At 35.9% G+C, this 20,484-nt stretch overlaps 2 protein-coding genes across 2 annotated transcripts in view; one reads left to right on the top strand and one right to left on the bottom strand.

The window, feature by feature from the left end:
* The window catches only part of LOC134804967 (E3 ubiquitin-protein ligase MYCBP2), a 128,708-nt gene that overhangs the window by 61,025 nt on the left and 47,199 nt on the right, over positions 1-20,484 (top strand). The gene's annotated exons all lie outside the window — the stretch shown is intronic.
* LOC134804968 (uncharacterized) lies at positions 704-19,096 on the bottom strand. Its single transcript, XM_063778260.1, has 5 exons — positions 18,862-19,096; positions 9,700-9,952; positions 4,934-5,106; positions 4,194-4,486; positions 704-3,527 (listed from the first exon to the last, which is right to left on the bottom strand). The coding sequence occupies exons 1-5, from the start codon at positions 19,021-19,023 to the stop codon at positions 1,937-1,939; spliced, it is 2,472 nt and encodes an 823-aa protein (XP_063634330.1). The 5' UTR covers positions 19,024-19,096; the 3' UTR covers positions 704-1,936.

Raw genomic sequence — 20,484 nt, 5'->3', positions numbered from 1 at the left:
TTTTCACATCAACTATGGGGCTGTCCATAAATTACGTCATCGATTTTTGACGATTTTCGACCCCCCCCCCCCCCCCCTAACATCATCCAAAAATCATGCTTCGAATGACCCCGTTTCCTCCTACGTCATGCTACCATCATCCGATGTCCAGACCCCCCCCCCTAATTTGAAATGACGTAATTTATGAATAGCCCCTATGAGGAAAATAAAAAAAAATTAGTGTTGACACTACGGTGTTGACACTACAGTGTTGCCACTTTTTAATTTCTACTCTTTTTTCCCAGGCTGTACATACGATGTTCATAGTTAATTATATTAATATTTTATACTGGCAATGAAATGTCGTTGAACAGAAAAGTGCCACTTTGATCCCTCCTAGCAGGGAAGAAAAACCCATTTTCTGATTAGGTGATGTGAAAAATTATTTTGTAAACTAAGTTCATTTTGTAAATATAAAAAAAAACTGGTACTAGTACATTTATATTGAAGATTTTTGTGTTAATAGAAATTTGTGCTAAATCAGTTATACAAAATGTATAATACGAATTTAAATAACGTCATTAACAAAACAAAATAATTATAAAATATAAGATAAATATTTTAAACTATTTTATGGAAAACAGACCGTCAGGATCCACTTTAATTCTAAGGGATTCTTCAACATGATAATATGATTGTAGGTATACTATTCTGAAACTATTGATAAACTGAATGTACGGTCTTTATTTACGTATGTACACAATCCGACTAACGATATGATATTAATCGACTTTTCAGTATATCTTTTCACATAATTAATTACTTGTTACATTTACTTAAGTTACAATCATGGAAATGCAATTTAGCCTACATAGGGTATTGTAGGTGCTTCATGTATAATGGACCACTTATGGAATCACCTCGGTGTATGTCTACATACATCAAAGCAAGTCACTAACCTTAGGGACGAAACAAGTAGGCCTCTTAAACGTAATTCAATAATTTATAAAATATTTTGTTTATGGCAACAGTGTATATGTATCACGTCTACAATTAAAAATAGTAAGCATTATTTAGTTACTGTGAGTGATAAATAGACATATTATTAAAATAAAATTTACAAGCAATTTTATCACTTCGTTTTGGACCAGAATAGGTGTCCAGAATAAGACATTTTAGAATACGTATCTACACGTATCAATGTACATATTTTCACAGCTTTTTTAAGGGTTAATACTGCTGACCTAGTGCTTCCTTGTTACTCGGCAATGGCTGACATTATCTACCCACTATTTAGTACGCAGTGAAAGTATTTTATTGGTTTTCTTTAAAAAGGTAACCCATTTTCGATTATTGACAAGGGGCATATATAATTTATTACTTATGGCAGTAATGTCTTATTAGTAACTGACAATGGGTTACCTCTTGTATGATAACGTCACATATGGTATGGTGGTTAGTTGTAGTAGCCCACTGAGCCGGTATTATGGCCGCTACATTGAACACTTATTTCATTGGCTTATAAACATTAGCATAGTCATTATATAGCTAGGGTAGCATCCACACTATACAGTGATGGTAGCTATAATAAATCCTTATAACATAACCAACTTCAGAACATAGATTCGTGACAGCCTTATCTAAATAATTGATTAGTCTTAATATAATTATATACAAATAAACATACGACCATGTCTGGCACGACTTATTTGCATGGCCTTGAAATAATTACAATTAAACAAAATTAATATCACAGGCAAAGAATCGCATAAGCTTTGGCGCGCACGTACTTTTAGTCGTAAGTGTTCCACGCTTAACTCGTCACGCACGGATCCAGACTCCAGTAGAAGTCTATATGTTCGGGAGCAAATTGGAGCTGCTGCTGCAGCGCAACAGAGCGGCGCTCTGTGCGGGCCGCGTCCGTGTTCACCAGCATCGACAGCTCCTCGCCCTACCCTCACCCATGTTTGAAAGAGGTACCCTCGCCGGAGTCTAAACTTATTGGCTTTTCGGGCAATGGTCGATTGATCATCTTCCCGGATGAGTTGGATGCTGTCGACTTGTTTGATTTTATAGTGGAAGAGTGTTGTGGACTACTTGCCGAGTTGCTTAAGGATTTACTCGGAGACGCAGCCGTTGAATGTATTTTTTCGCGAACAGCTCGTAGATACGGTCCGCGAGGTACTGCTTGCTCACCGACAACATCAGGCATGACACCCAATAATGACTTTTTATCCTTGTCGCAATTGGCTATTTCGGCATATAAATGAACCGCAAAATCTTTAGGTTCGAAGTATTCGTGAGCTAGGGCTGTCTGCCTGTTATATGGAGAAAGAGGTGTTAATTTATCTAGTGAAGGTGTCCTTGTACCGACACTGATCATCTGTTTCTTGTTTTTGCCAATCCTTGGTGTAGTATTTTGGAACGGCAGTTCGTATATGTTTTCATCAACAGGCATCGAGGTTGGCGTGTTAGTATTGCAACTCTCTTCCACTTTGATTAATTCATATAAATGCTCTATCATTTCACGAGCTTCAACATAGTTTTCAGGATCTTCTAATTTCTCTTTTAAAGTTTCTAAAAGCTCCTTCGTCAGTTCTTCTGGTAATGTTTGCGTGGTCTTGTCTTCTACAGGTACCACTTGTTCTGTGTACATGTCGGGAAGAGTTGTCTCCTGAATTAAGTCTTGCGCTCGAGGTTCGTTGAGTCGATGGCGTTCGGAATATTCGTTTACTGATAATTGAGAAATAGAACCCGCGTTGTCAAGTCCAGAGTTCATACCGCAGGCACAGAATCTATCGCAAAACGTTCCACATGACGAGTTTGAAGATATCAAAAAATTTTTCACTGTAACACAGTACCCTTTTCGTCTCATCCACCTTATAAAGCTTACAAACATTGCAATTATTGCACATCCCAAAGCGGTAACTATAACTATGCCGATCACTTTTTTATCTCTATCACTCAAACCACTTTGACTGTTACTTTTGTGAGGGAATCTGGGATTTTTAATTTCAACAGCATTTCCTTCTTTTTTACTCCTATATTGCTCACATTTAATGCTAGGGTCTTTATTACAAACACTATCCAAAAATTTCTTGAATAACATATTTTGTTCCGGCTCGTTGAAACATCGAGCAAAAAATTCATCAACGGTACAGTAACTCTGCGAAATAAACGCATCTTCCGTGCTCACATCCAACACTTTCACAAGCCATGGAGTTATGTTACAATGGCATGGTGTACCGAAGTAATTGTTTTTATAGACTACATTTTGGGCAGAATTAGCGTAAGCATGGCCGATAAACATCAGACTCTCGGCGTTTGCTGTCTCTATTTCATTTTCAGAAAACACCAGTTCTTTAACAGATGCGCTTGTAGCCACTACAGCATGTGTGGGTAGTTCGTCGAAACTGTTGCGTTCCATTTGAATTTTGTTCCAGGAAGAAATAACGAAGCCTTTTTCCATGAATTTGTAAAACTTGCTGTCCTGAATGACGACCGCAACAATAGTAGCGTTTATGGCCCCCGTGTCGATAATGTCAAATCTGAAATATAAGCAGACTATGGTAAGAAATGAGACACATTTAAGACAAATTTCAGTAAGATCGATAAATATTGTAAGATCTAATACTTGGTAATGAAATTTACTAACATATCGTAAGAATCATAAGTTAAAATTCAAGCTACATAACTATACAACGTGTCCCAAAATTCAACGATAACCTGGCACTAGAAGATGGACCTGCTCATGACTACTCGAGGAAAAAAAATATATCTCACTTTATTATGGAGTTACAAAAAAAAAAAAAAAGAAAATCGTAATTACATGTATTCTGGTATTTTTAAGGGTTGTGGTGGATAGCAGTGCTAATTAGGTTGCCGATACAAAAATAAAAAAACAGAAATATTTGAAAAATTGTAGACATGGTCGTTAAAAATACCATTAGGGGTGTCGATTTTAATTTTTTTGTAATTCCATCATAAATTGAGATACATATATTTTATTTCCTCGAGTAGTCATGAGCAGGTCCATCTTCTGGTGCCAGCTTATCGTTGAATTTTGGGACACGTGGTATACAAACGTGTTTGTTTTTCCTCTTCTCAATCTTTTGAATATTTATAAAATCGAGGATGTTTTGGCGAATAGGTCAACTATGTATATGAACAACCGTTATCGCATCTATATTAGAACAATGATCCCAAAGCCTTACCTAGTATGAGAAATATTCAGGCTAGCGACAGCTGATAGGAGAGCTTTTGTTGATATTTGATGTACTTTGCACCCGTAGAAGTGAAGGTTGTTGATAAGGGAGTTTTGGGCAAAGGCATCCCTTTCTATAAGAGCAAATGAGCAATTGACCGCCATAACAGTGTTATAAGTGTTTGCTGAAAATGATCTGGTCTTCAACGCACGAACTTCAATGCCCTCCATAGTAATCCCAGCAGCAGAGGACCCGAATGCCTCTTCAGGAAATTCTGGTATCGTCAGGTTTTTTAACTCGATCTGGAAAACAAAAAATTGGTTTTCTTATTCAGGCTGGTCCAAACCTTAACGTCCAAATTTTTTTTTTTAGATTTCTCACGTCGTGGTCTAGCAGAATATACTCCACGTATGTTAGCCGATTTTTCGTAGTTTTCGATTCATGATTTTTTTTAACTTTTAACTTAAGTCTAATAATAAAAGCCGGCGGTTACAATTACATAGATCGGTACATACAAATGCTAGCGTTTTACATATTTTAAGAGACTTTATAGAGTAGTGTATTTACCAAGAGTTTTAGTAATAGAAGTTTATATGATGTTTGACTCAGTAACATTCTGAATATCAAGAGTAGATAAACACTAGAGATACTTGTAAACATTACCTACCGACTCGCTAAACTCGCTTTGCGTGTCATAACATTCGCAGTAAGACGCTTAGGTACTGATTACATTTAATAAGCATACTAACCGTCATTCCTGGCCCGTGCTCTCCGACGTTGGCCGCTGAGCGGTCGAGCTTAAATGCTCTAGAGTCCAGTTGTAGTTGTCGAACGTTAGAAATACTCATGGTCAGTAGCCAGGAAAATGCTGTTCCTTCCACTTTAACGTAGTCGCAATCTCTGATGGATACCGAAAGAGGCCCTGCAATGAAAAATTACATATTATATTAAATATCATTAAGTCCTAATTATCTGTGACCAATGTTTCTTTAAATGGGGTATACTTTAATAAGTATAAGTGGGGTATAAGTGGACGACAGAAATAATCTCGATAGTCTCGACGAAGCACGATAGAAAGTTATTCCATTCCTACCATCATGATTTATAGGTACGGTCAGCCAAGAAAGTGGTCTACCACTTTTCGACTCTATCAATTAGATGATAGAGTCGAAAATTGGTACACCACTTTCTTGGCTGACTGTACCTCTTCGTATTAAATTTTATCTCTTTATTTATTGCTCTTAAAGCATATTATAAATATATTCGAGTACCTATATACCTATATGTAGTTGTTAAAAAAATACTACATAATATAGATTTACATATATGTACGTCACATGTTAGTTTAAATGCCTAGAAATGTCAATGCATTGTTTCTATTGTCTTTGACACATTCTCACTTTTGTATTTGGTTCCGTTCGCCCTATGAGTCATTATCCTGTAAAACACGAATGCCGAGTCGGGGAAACGTATATTTTTAGACAGCAATCCGCGGACGGACGCGGCTGCTGGCTACCTAGCCGCTCAAACATGTCCCCGATTTGGAATTAAAGTCAATTCAGATCACGGCTGCACATCACTTCTTGAAACGTGATATATTACTTTTCTGCGTTGAAGATTTGGCAAGTGATATATGTACTTGCAATACTTCTATGTTTGCGCTAGATGCTAAATCACTATTTTTGATACTTATGCCGCTAATGTAATACAAGGGTTCTAATTAACTATAAGTACTAAAACAATCACTAACTTGCATTGCACAGTCCTTTAAACAAGAATAGTTGAATTAGTCAATGATAATATTGATGCCCAGAATAGATTTTTTTCTAAATAAACGCGACGCGCCAGGATTGCTTGGCCTCAATTATCGCCATTTCTTTAGTTTTTTTGTGAGGTCAGCTTTTGTTGTATGTAGCATACAGTTTCATGCTTCAAAAACAAATGATAGCTCTATCTGTATATTGACATTATAAGAGCCAACAACGGCGCCAAAGGTAAGAAACAAAAGGTACTTTCATGTCTACATGAAATATAGAAATACTGTACATATGTAAGTATTATTAACGCAAAAGACGCATTTTACCAACAGCAGGTAAAGGGTAGGGTCGTGTTTTCCGCCGCGGCCTTAAAGCTGTAGAGGCGATTTTAATAAATGAGGTGTCAAACGATACGTTATTGCAGTCCTTTGAGTTGCATAAAAGAAGCTGCTCAATACGGAAATAGTACATTATGATACAAGTGTGAAAAGTAGGAAATTCGCAACGAGTGGCGATAAATTGAAACACGACCAAAGGGAGTCTTTTAAATCGACACGAGATGAGAATTACCTTTTCGCATGTGTATTGTTAAAGTAGCACCATATGTACCGTAAATAACAATGTAGGGTCGTTCGTTACCTAACCCTAATGTAAATTTCATTCGATGGCGTGAGGCGACGTACGCGATTTTTGGCTTTTACCTATTTAATTTAACGCATTAAATACAATACAAGTTTTGTTCTTAAAATAAGTTTATTTAATTTTTATATTATTGACCATCAATTGCATTGTTTGTAACTCTTTCGGACCGGAGCAGACTATCGTATCGGCATTGGCTGAGAGCTTCGATTGACCGAGGTCATTGGCTATTGACTGCGTCCTAATTTTCTACACCAATGATAGCAGAGAAAGATATCAGAAAGTAAAATAAAACTGGAATCCATTCATGAATTTAACTTGACATGGAATATAATTTAGATGACATGTCAGCGCAATCGATAGACAGCTTACCGTATTTAGATAAAATTCTTGAACTAGAAAATTAACTCATGCCGATTATTTTTATTTGTTTGAGTATGCTATAGAAGGGTTTGTATTAGTAAACGAATAGCTACACCCAGCTGCAAAAGTGCTCCAGCTACGAATGAATTACTTATAATATGTTCATGCAATAATGTACCTATTTACTATTTCCAACAGAGCTTCATGTCAGACATGTTATGATAGTATGTAAGGGTCATAGACATTTTAGAAAAAGGTCACTTCTGTGGACTATATCATAAAAGTTAACGACTGTGGTACATATTCATACCGTTTTTCTTATTTGAGTCTGAAGTGGTGGAATGGTGTAGCGTAAAAATCAGCTATAGATTCACTTAACTTTGCTATGTCTACAGGAAAGACGCGAACGTGTTAGTTACCCTGATGGTCACTGTTTTCGAGAGAATAAAAATTTCGCACATATTTTATTAATGAATAAGTACTCTATACCCAAAAACCTAATTGAAGACCAAAAAAACTACGACAGATACGTCACTGTCAAAACTGTCAATGTCACTTATGTCACTGTCAAGTAAACATTCCAGGTTTCGCCAACCTTTTTCTAATATCCTTATTTATATTGGCATTGATAAAAAAGGTTTTTGTCAAAACTATACAACTTTTGTCACCGACTGCACTTTATTTCCAACAATCAACTAACATTGATGAATACAATTCTAACGAGCTAAGTATAAATACTATAAGTAAGTTTCTTCAATCACAGAGTAGTACCTACTCGACTATATAGAGGACGAGTCATTTTTATAGTGACAAAAGATATAAAAAGTAAAACGCTTATCGTCTCTAACACTTAAATTTGTATCGTTACGATGTCTCACGTTACTTCTTACTGTGGAATTAACCAGTCTCCTCGTGAGAGTCGTGAGCCTTTTAACATGGTTTTTACTAGTACCAAAAAGGCACTTTTCCATCATAATCTAAATAAAAGAGTTTGTGCGGAAAGAGAAGAGTCGTGAAATCTATGGAATCCAATACATTCTACGACTCTTCTCTTTCCGCACAGACTATTGTTCGAGTAGCATTTGTTGTCCCTCTAGCACAATGTTTTTCAACTATTTTCATGATTATTCTGCGATCTCGTTGATTTTGCTAAAATATGTATGTAAGAAAAAACACATCAGAGTTTGTTCGTAATTATTTGTAAATGAATGCACCAAATGTTATGAATACCTGAAGTGATACAAGCACAATACCAGCTTTGCAACCAAAAATCACGGATATTTAAGTTTTTATTCGGTCGTCTTGTATTTATGTAAAAATAAGTAAATAAAAGTACTTTTTTAAATCGTAGGAGTAAAATTACCAATAAATAATTTATTTTAGCGTGTTTATTTATAAAAAAAGAATTTACTATTTTACAAATAATTTATTGCAGTGGCAACATTGTCGTAGTTTTTTTGGTCTTCAATTAGGTTTTAGGGTTTAGCTAAGGCTTTTCTTAAAATTAAATCAACAGAACAGCTTTTAATGTACCCACTGATGTTAGATAATAATTTTAAAAACTTTATTATCGACTATTGTAATGGTTATATTATTGTTTTAATTTGTAAGGAAAGTACGTGTTGTGCTTTTATTGTTTGTCGGGATGTGGAGTGCGTCACAACGTAGCATCTGCCATCACAACGCACATGTCGACTCCGAATCGGCGACAATATTCACTTTATCGAATATGTCACGTCGGTGAAACGTAATGCATTCTACGTATTGTCAGAGATAGACCAGAGGCATACCTACGCAGACTAAGCTCGTTATGAGGAATAATGGAATTCACGCGTTATCAACCTGTCAGCTGCTCTCATGTTAAATCTAACTAAGGTTTAGTGTGTTTCCTTCTGGGGGTGAAAACACATTATTGTGATCACGATTACTAGTCGTAGATTATAAATAGATAAATACATAGTTCAAATAACTCATTATTAGCACATAGTTCAAATAACTCATTATTAGGTACTTTTCCATCCTGAGAAATAATAGGAGTATTAAACAAATTTTATTTTGTTATTTATTCACGGATATTTTATCCTTGCCACATTAGTGTATCTTAAATTATATAGTAAATGCGATATATTAATAAAGGCGGTTAATTAGGAATCAGAAACGGAAACACGTAATCTAATAGTGCAATCCTGTCACGCATACGCTTGTTACACAGCTGCAGAGCCAACGTCCTGGTAGCGGCTACCTTTCAATTGGAACCTTTTGGATACCATATCACACACCCAAATCACAATAGCGTAGCTAGCATACTAAACAGCCGTACCCCTAGAACTCTGTGTATCATTTGAACTTAGCTATAGCACATGTGAAGATATCCTCGCTGGGCAATTATTCAGATAAGGGGTCGCGAGAGCAAAACTCGCTTTAGCAAATGTATCGCTATACTAAATTTTGTTATAATTAGGTACAGTAAGCATCAAATAGATAGTGACCGCCACAGTGGCCAAATATATCGTAACACACTTTTTTACCATATAAATAAGGATGTGTGCCGATATATTTGGCCACTTTTACCGACACTAATTCTTTTTTATTATTATAAGTACTTTGTGTGTTATAACTACCTACTTTTATATAGGTAGGTACTTAGGTTAAGTTTAATCTTACATTGTTAAATTTTTGATGCTGACTATATAGTGAAATTACTATCACAGAAATTTCGCTTTGCATAGTTTAGTTACGTGAACCATGTTAGTTACCTTTGATGTTACTGAAGGTGCTTTCCTCTATACGCAGGATGTCGCTCTTCTCAATTTCAAGGTACACGCTGATGACGTTGAGATTAATGGCTGCGAACTTCCTCATCAGCACGACTCTATTACCAGATAGGTAAATATGCCTCGCATCTTGTAGTTTTGCCAAGGAGTTCGCGCCAAAAAGGACACTTTCTGCTCCCGTCACTATGAGGTCAGTCGTGGATTCGGGCAAATCTCCTTCCAAAATATCTATTGTCTGAAAAAAAAAGAGATGCTGTTATTCATTACGTACTTCAGAATTTTTCGCGTCATACATAAATATATAGAATTTGATAAAGTGCATTTGAGATCTTCTAAAGTGATTTAATCAATTTGTCAACAATATGACACTATGATTATATCCTTCTCTCGACTACATCCCGACTAGCGCTATCTTCTAGTTGGGAGTTAAGAGGATGTTGAATATTTCCGTCAAATATTTATAATCTTATGAACATAATATGGTATCCATCGAGTGTATTCCCATTTGTCCCCGCTCCACGAGATCGCCGCCGTACATGAGGCGGGGACAAATGATAATACACCGTCCATCGTCGGAAGTGCAATCCATTTTACTGAACATGAAATCTTAAAATGTATAATAGATTTTGTTTATAAAACACTTTAGTCACGTTATGGTATGAGTAACTTTATGTATAATAACGCCTGTTCTACTACATACGCCTAGCCCTTCTAACCATAGCCATGTTTATGTTTAGCATGAACCTGTGAATGTAGGGGGTGTTAGCCAACGCTGTCTGCTTCACAAAAGGTCCTTTGTGTGATGTTGATAATAAAAATATGGTAGGTACATGTAGAGGTTTATAAAGTCCATTAGCTTTCTGTATAACACTGAAATTATTGCGATTCTTCATCTTATACCTTATTAAATAAAATCAAATAATTTTAAAGCATGGGTATTCTTATTTGGTCGAATCTACACTTAATAGCAGAGCAGCGTGAGCTAGTCGTAAATAAGGGCTACAAACGGATACGGGCAAGTGATTGAATTAATGGTACTCCTATAAGCACGCTTAGAGGGGATACGACCAAACCAAAGACACGGAAACTCTTCAATTCAACTTGTTATTACCTATAGGTTATAACAAATTTTTAGTTGTATTATTTTTTAGAATTGATGAGGATGTGGTGTTATACCCCTAGGAGGCATACTGTCTCTCTTAGCATGTACCGTCAGTGTGTTTGATATTTTAAAACACTTTTTGTATTAAGTATTTAATCGTATTAGTATACCAAGTGAAATTCTGTGTCGTACCTCTTTAGGGAGCAAAACATGACTTTATCATGACTCTTGCTTTACGGTTTTCGCCACCAAATCCGATTTCTGTTCCCGTACGACGTATGTTTTAGTTCATTCTTGTGGATTTTAATACAGAATTGAGACCCACAGGCGAATAATAGACATACTCACACTACAGATGCCGGGAAAATAGGCCTTATGACTTTTAACTGCGACACTGCGACCTAATTTTATAGGTAATCATATAAACTACCAGAAAATACGTATTAATTTTCAGTTAAGAAAAATAAAACTGGCCAAGAGAATGTCCAGCTTCGCTCTGTGTAAGGTTCTATAGCCTATTACAAAGCATTTCACTATTCAATAGTTATTTGTGCAACAAGAGAGCAAATTTAGTATCTAATGCGACTGCTTATTATGAGTCCCGAGGAAGTGAAAGATTCTATAATATAGCGTAGCGTAGCGAGGGACACAAAGACACGAAGTGCTAAAAACTTTCGTCTCGTGTGGCACATACAATTAACTTTTCACCTCAGTCGCAAGAACATATACTTAGGTAAGAAAAACAATAACCCATTCACCCATCACCCAATTTTTAAGCATCAAAGCACCCTTGTTCGAGCTGCTGAGGTGAAAACAAAATTATCTACCTAATATTATAAAAATTACACAGATTAGTCTATTATTAAAAATACGTAAAACATCCTTTACTTCGACGGCGCATCGACTTGCCTCGCCCGAAACGTGATGTTTCACAGCCTGTTATCGTTATCGGATAATAATAAGGTCAATAGTTCCTTGCACATTACAGACAAGCTCATTTTGTTACGTCAATTGCTAGAAAGGACATTGCCAATGATGAATTATACAGTATTGTATTGTACTTACATCGCTGTTATGTTGTCGTCTGAGTTCACTTTTGTGTAAATGATATCAAAACCAGAGCGGATACGTTTAGCTTCTTAAAAAGTATTGTATTTTGTAGAAATTAACGTAACATTCAAAATGTAAAATGTTAATAAAAATACTACGAGTGTAAGAGCGTTATTACCTATATAATTAAGATAGCATTAATTAGCGCAAAAATGGATAAGTATAAGTGAATGCCTAACTACAAATTAATCATTTCACTTTCTGGATGCAAGTTCATGTATCTTCGTTCATGTATCAGTAATATCGGTATCATTGATATCCGAATAACCGTGTAACTATTCAAAAACATGGTGTAATGTAAGATATAACTTACTTTTAAGGTACATGCCGATACATAACAACTTAGTGAGTATGATGCAACAGTTTCATTCACAGAATGCCGACTAACTTCAGATTGCCAACTTTTTGGTAACTACTCGGCGAATACTGACTCAGAATCTGGTTTGAGCACTTACGCTTTGCAAATATAGGCCAGCCGAGTTGTGTTACCCTTTTACGGTATCGGAAGGACATGATGTTGATGAAGGCAACACACGCCGTAACGTTTATTGCTGAATTTGGAACATAACTGTAGGTACCTACTTATTAAAAAAAAACAACTGTTTGATCGCATTTGGAACTAGCAAATAAGTGTGGCACCATCAGTTTGGCACTGACATAAACGCTATCGAGAACGTAACTTTACTATCTATGCATGTACCTATAGAAAGTAAATTATGTAGACGTTAGCGTATGTCTGTTTCGACAAGTGAGTCATGGTACGGGTACTGAACATTAACCAATTTTATCATCGAATAAACAGATTATGGCGAAATATCAGATCAGATCAGATTTTAAAACAGCTATCAACAAAATCACGGGTTTTGAATATTTTAGATGCGGCTGGCGAATCGAAGGCTTTTAGGCGAATCAGTTTTAAAATAAGTATCACCTGAACACGAAAAACAACTTATATTTCACGTCATCTAACTTAATTTAATTTAATTCGGCTAATTAAAACGAAAACCACTAACTAATAATATTGTTAATACTTTAACGTGTTATGCACAAATTAGTATACTTAGCGCCACTTGCACCACTAACCCGGGGTTAACCGGTTAAACGGTTACTCTAGTGTCAAATTGTACTGGTAACTATGATAACTCTAGGTTTAACCGGTTAACCCCGGGTTAGTGAATGGTGCAAGTGGCCCCTATAAGTTAAGTCGTTCAAATAGTTTTGCAAATTATACGGAAATATTTAACGAGACATTTCTTTAACCGAAACTAATGACAGCTGCCAGCAAACAATGGGTCGTGATCTACTTTGTACGTACCTAGTAGTTGAACATTTTGAAAACTAGGTGTACCAGGCGGATGTACAGCACAATACCCACTGATTTCGATTGCCTGTGATAGGGCATAAGTCAATTGAAACAATGGCTGGGTGCGTTCGAGACATTGCTAACTGCAAAATATTTAAAAGATACCTATTCGTACATACAGTATAGGCACTTTGTTTAATATACATTTAATCCATACCTGAATCTAATCTATAGGCATATGTTTATTATTATCCTTTACATAAGTAAATTAAGTGTGTAAGTTACAGTTAGTAGAATATAGGTACACGGTCAAATCAGATAGTAAACTACTTAAACATCATCTAGTCCATACTTAATTAACTTAATAAAATAAATTGTGAAAAATTATTAATTAAGTACCAGAGATAAAACAATACGATGCAGCAGTAGGCACCACATAGTAAAATGAAATACTTCGCATTTTGTATGTTTTACTTAGCTGAAATGATGATGACGATATGATTTAAACAGTTTTGCGTGAACCAAAATAACAAATTTACAAAACTTAATTCTCTTATAGGCGGAACTATTCTTTTCGATCTATTATGTCTGTTAAGACAAACTATAAGTTAAAACAATATCAGGATTTGTCGATAATATACATAATTAAGTATAATATACCTATGTATACCACTGTAATCTATATTACAGCGGTATAATGTTACCTACAGTCTTTTTTGCTTCTTCAGGGTTGTTAGTCCCCAACGTCCCCATAGTCAAAATTTACCTTGAATAAAAATCTGTATAAATTATTAAGGCTCAGTATATCCGAATTTATTATTAGAAAACAACTTTACATTCCACCGCGATTCGTCATTGTCATTATACCGACAGTACGATATCAGCAACAAGTTTGTATAATAAGACACAAGAACGAGGCCTGTCCACGGCCGGTGTATGTTAAACACGTGACATCTATTCAACATCTGACCGTAGTAGGCTGTATTACGCTGTCATAAAGGCTGCAAACGAAACAAGACGGTTTCAACAACATATTCCTATAACTACCGAGAGCCGGTGTGCTACTTCCATTATGTCCGCAGTAATGTTCGTCTCGACTAGTCTGATGTGAACGAGATAATTGCTGTCGTATTACTTATAGGAAATAACTGTAATAGAACATTATATCGACCTAGCCTTACTAAATTATTGTGACGTGCGTTCTGTAAACCAAAATCCAGACCAACAATAACCCGCCTAGTGGGTTGTTTGACATCTGCGCAAAAGTTACGAGCGCCCACTAGGAGGGTCCCTGGCAGTGACAGTGTTATTATAAAATAAACCATATACCTACAGTTTTAATAACAAAACTTCCGTGAGACACATATATACGTGTTACCCTCCTCCTCCTCGGTAAGGAGTGAAACATGTCGAGCGTTTTTAGACTTAAAATACGTGAGTGACCCGTTCTTAACATATACCTACACTACCTACAGACCTATAAACCAGCAATAGGCTTAATAGGAATTTATGCAATGCCTACTTGACCACAAACTAATTAGCGTTTTGGACTTGAACGTGACGTAACACATTTATGACGTGCAGTTGCAGACACCTAGTCACCATAGAATGCACAAACTATATAACTAAGTCGTTATTACCGTAGTAATTGTTCTCAGTATATGCTTTTCCTATAATAGGTAATAGGGTTTCCTTCAAGTAATAGTTACATGATATTAGCTTCCCATATATCGAAGTAAACAAGGTGCTTACTTCAATCTGACTCAACTATATAGGCAAAGTCGTTAATAGTACATTATTGTCGAGGCTCGGAAGTAGCTACTTGCAGGCTGAGGATTCGTTTTAAACGGACGACCTTGGGAGTCCGTTTAATTGAATCCGAAGCCAGCAAGTAGCCTTCCAGCCGAGTCATATATAGTGCTTTTCTCAAAAATGGTGCAAAAAAATATAAATATCATAGAAATATTTTACAAAAGCAACGTTCTTACGTATATATTTTCACAGAAAAAAGTAGAAACAATTGAAAAAATTAGCTTTGCCGCCTTTTTATTTTTTTAATAAAAAAATAGAAGTGTATTTTTCTGCCGAAAATACGCCAACCTATTTGAGACAGCTAAATAGTCGCGGTACTAATCATCTGTTTGGCTGTTTAATGGGCCTGTGCCTTCATTTGATATGGCCATTTCAACTTTTAAAAAGTTTGGAACTCGACAAATAATGGAATTTGTATGCAACATTGCAGTCCCAAAATCGAGACTGCAATGTTTTTAATTTTTGACTGACCATAAACTACGCGCTTCGCGACCTATTTTTTAAACGGCAAAGTCGACTTTGCCGTCCATTTTTGAGAAAAGTATGTTTAATGTACAAGTAGCTGCGAAAACTATAGAAATATATCAAATTGTTAAAATTTGTATTACTTATACTGTAAGTAAACTAGTGTAAACTAACAATACATTGTTATCCTTAGGGCCTAGTTCTAGCCTCGTACCCTGATACCATTAAACTACAAAACGAATACGAGTATGTTACTCAGTTGGTTTTAGTATGAAAACAGTAAAACTATAAAAAATGTGTAAGTAAATACCTAACAAATGGGTACAAAGTCAACCAATATCGTAGATAGATACATACAAGTAGTACTTGTTTACCTAAACAATATAAACTCTAAGCACAAATTCGTGATGTGTGTTTATCGGTTCTAGTGAGATAGAATTTTAGGAGTATCGTGGTAGAGGGTGCGCTCGTCGCAGGAAGCGATCTCTCATTACGTTTTTTTATGGAGTGTTCGTTGATCTCGCGCAGCTCGGCTCCTACATGTTGTTCTTTCTCGAAACGGGCCGAGACTGATCATTTCTTATGATTGGGATTTTATTCAAGCTATATACTGTTACTTTTTCAACGCATTACGTCATTTGAGCGTCTGATTTCGTAATTATGGCGATTCTAAGAACAATAAAATGTGATTTGTTTTAGCCCCTACAAATGAATCATCAAATTTAGCATTTGTTTTGTTTAATTTGATACTAACGTACATAAAGACGCGGTCTCATTATTATTATGTCTATAATGTGAGTCAGTTGCCTCGTTCTTTGAACATCTCAGATCTCGGTATAAACAACAAGTAACCTTACTCCGTCCCACCTACCCGATGTTTTGTCCGAGCGACAGGTGCATCTAAATGCTGCGTCTTGACTCGCAGCGATATCTAACTTAATTATAACTATATATTTACATATTATTGTAGAAATTTGGACGAGACTGAATTACCCTTCAATATGTCGCACACGTAGGCCGTGTGGTCCATGGCATATCTAGCACACAGTAACTCGACCAGGACAATAATAACGATAGTAATTAACTTCCGGCTTTGTGATCGGGGGACTTATCTGCAGTGAGTGCCCAACAAACGTGCTTAACTTTACTGTGACCGAATGATTACCAACCTAATACCTATACCAAAATTGCACAAAAAATGTAAGATTGGATAATTTAAGGTAGTCGCTAGGGTCTTAAAATCTTAAAATGTTTTTCATGATGTCGAGCCTAGAAGTTAGTAACACTTAGGTTCTTTACTTTACCAAAACTTTGAGTCGTACTGTTTAAACTATTGTCTTTAGGAGTATCATTTAAATTTAATGTTGTTTATTTAATTATCCTTTATTTGTGGTATTTACTATATTTCGTGGCTAACACGTATATTGTTTTAGTTCTTTAGATTTTATAAGCATCAATTTATGTAAATAAAATATCATGCTATATAATAACATAAACGATACCTTTTAAAATGTACTTTGCACAGGGCTTATATATATATTTTTACAACAATATTCACGCACGAAGTTTGTCCAAGGATATTTTCTCTGTTAACCTGTACCAACCTGTGCATGCGCGGTATTGCATCTGACTCATACACAGAAAAAAATATTTAGATCATAACTATGGCATAATATTAGGTAAGTATCAAGCTAACCGCCGTAGGGTACCATCATGACATTCATGACCCAAGTGTCGTAGTTTCGTAGAGACAAGTGGTTAAAGGCAGACAGCTGGGGTTTTGTAACGGAATGTTAACTTTAACTTGTCTCGATTATTTTACGAATTTGGTACTGGGCCTAATGTAATAATATCATTTTAATATTGTATGAAGGTTTATTCATCTATGCTAAAAGTGAGACATTCGTATTATTATCCGTTCAAGGGAAAAAATAAAAATGAATGTATTTTTCACTGTAACCTGCTTAACTTTAACCTGTGTTCAATGTATAGGTTATTGTAAGTCTTGAAATTTTCCGTTCCCTTTTGATAATTTGGGGTACTTAAAGTAGTAAAACATATTTTTCATTCTTAAAAGTAAAAAAAATACAAAAAAATTTTTTTCATTAACTTTAACCTGTCGATGCCACTTTCTTGAGAATCACTCACGTATATTTCTGTTTTCCACTTTACAACTGGAATCAACACCAGTGAATAATTAATTAATTAGGTATTATTATATTTATTGTACGTATAGGCCCGATTAATGAATGGTCAGATTATGAGTCAGCATAAAATAAATGCCATAGTTTTTGTTTCATTGCCGGTGATGGCTTAACGTTAACACGGTGACTGATACCACTATCGGTGCCCTATATCTACTCCAGTAAAATGTGCCAAGTGCAACGGTATTTGGAACGGCACGCGTATATATTTATCTCTAATGCCAACTAAATTTACTCATTTGAACCTCATTAGCTAATGTCAATCGATAATAATTGACCACAATAATTACTAAAATGTATTTTCAACGATGTTTCTAAATTGACGAAACAGACAGTATAGTCTCCGTGGCTCACCACAAATAGCACGTTTGCGATTCTAAATCGGACGCTGTGTATGTTGAGTAGATGCTTGTAGTGCGATTCATTCTGCTTTTTCTTATCTGCACATGCCATGAGTATAGTCTATTTTAAATTTGTCAAAACGTGACCGCTGTGACGTAGGGAAGACAAAACACGACTTAAATTAATACTAATCGTTACGAGATTTACTATGTATTTAGGTAAATCTTATTATCATGTCAGTCTACACAGTGGAAGTATGCATTCGTTGATATTCTCGTAGAAACGGTTGCAGTCATGTCGGGGCAGGTAGTCACCATTGTTTACGACGGTTTTTTGTTTAGTTTTGTGGCCTTCACTGGAATGGATTGGTGTTTATGTCCTTGTTTGGTACATATTTGTACAATGCAATTCATCAAATTATAAATTGATTTCATGTAAATAGTACCACCTTTTATTCAGCCATACCTCTGCCTTTTAAAAACAGTTTTCCTTTCAAAATATATCATATATGATATATCACCAACCGCTTTACGTGCTAAGTTATTTTTACATGTTGGGGTTTTAACACAGTACAGTGAAGAGAAAACAAGTACATAATATATATCCTCCCAATACCTGATAGAAGCGGATGATAAGAATTAAATTGAAGCTTTGGCAAGTAATTGACGAAAGCTTCCTATTCCTAAGTATACCCATACTGTGCTCAACAGTAAATGTATTAAGAGCTCTTTAATAAGTATTAAACTCACTGATAGGTACATTTGTCACTAGTTTTATAACTAGATCATAAGAGATATAGTATGTACCTGATCACGGGGCACCGTGCAGTTGACAATAGTCCATGACGGGTGAGCAGCTGGGACACACTCGCAGAAAGTTTTGTACCGGTTACACAGTCCGAGTGAAGTGTCCGCACACACGAGTGAGTCAAACGCCACGAGCACCAACAACGCGTACAGTCGCGACATGGTGCCGCGGCGAGCGCGACCGACCGCGCTTGACGACCGACATGCACAGACTGTGATCCGCACCGCCGACCGGCTGGCTGTCTCTCCGCTCTAGTGATGCCACTTGTTAACAACACCCCACATTTATCGACATCGATCATGTGTTTTACCTATTACTAATTATACACTAACTCACGTTAAATGAAAGCTAACTATGCCGAATCGACGTGATCGCGAACAAGTGTTAATTGGTTAATTTGGTTGACGCCAATTCAAACTAATGATAAAGGTTTACTGACTTGTCTGAATAGGAAACATTTTTTGTTAGTATGATAAAAAAATGAAGCAATGTTAATATTTTATTGCGTGCAAAGCATTAACAGTACATTACTACAGAGGCTGGGAAGTAAGGGGTTGCCGGCCGAATACATATAGACGGCCGAACGTAGTTAGGCCGGATAGTTATGAGGCCGACAACCCCCTTTCACGCCGATGTTGCTTTTCTCAAACATGCAACGAAATAAAATATTAAAACTCTATTTTATATCTAGGGAAGTTTAAAGTAAACTAGACACAAAATATCATTATCACGTACCTTAATGTCAACATTAATTTGTGCAATGTGCAAAAATAAGCTACCCCAATCAAGCACTATAGTTCGATTTTTTTAGCATTAGAAATAAGGTAAACAATCTTGATGTGTCTTTGAATTGAAAAACACATTTTAAAAATAAGTTACGGCAAATATGTAACAATTATGAATCTCATACGATCATTTATATTCTTCTGCTTTCATAAGTAATAGTTACTGATTTTTAAAAAGCGTTTTTCAATTAAAAGACATGTCAAGATCGCTTACCTTCTTTCAAGTTCTTTCTAATGCTAAAAAAACCGAACTATACATACATATATTATACGTTTTTTAAGTTTGTTACTCTTAACTTTGGAATTGGACTAAAAGTTTTCCCTAATAACTGGGTCCGCTGAGCCACTATATATGTGGGTGGAGATACGAGTATGTAGTAGTTATTGTAAAACATAAAACAGTGACGAAGTTGTGATGGGAACCTTGTTAAAGGTACCTATTAATTGTTATGAACGTTTGTTCCGCTCAGGCTAATTGGATTCATTATTAATAGTACTGAACTGACCCTAAAGCATAATAACAAAGAAATCGTAAGGGCCTATCGTAATGAGTACCTGACTCATCATAGTGTAACAGAAAATTATAGAAGGTTATACAAAAGGTTAGAGCCAATGGCTTATCGATAAAAAGCTAGCCGTTACGTTCACAGCACATTAGTTGAAGTTGAAACACAAAGTAGAGGTCGACGTGTGTTGCGTTCACACTGGCAGCCCTGATGCACTTTAAAACTTTGCTCCTGCTGCCTGCTGCGTAATTAGCACTTAACAGAAGACGGGGTCACTGTCTATACTGCTATCTATTCCATCAACTCGATTATTGTCTTCATTTCAAGGACG

The sequence above is a fragment of the Cydia splendana genome, chromosome Z (assembly GCF_910591565.1).
Source record: "Cydia splendana chromosome Z, ilCydSple1.2, whole genome shotgun sequence".
In the NCBI taxonomy this organism is placed as follows: Eukaryota; Metazoa; Arthropoda; class Insecta; order Lepidoptera; family Tortricidae; genus Cydia; species Cydia splendana.
This window is presented reverse-complemented; position numbering and strand designations above follow the sequence as displayed.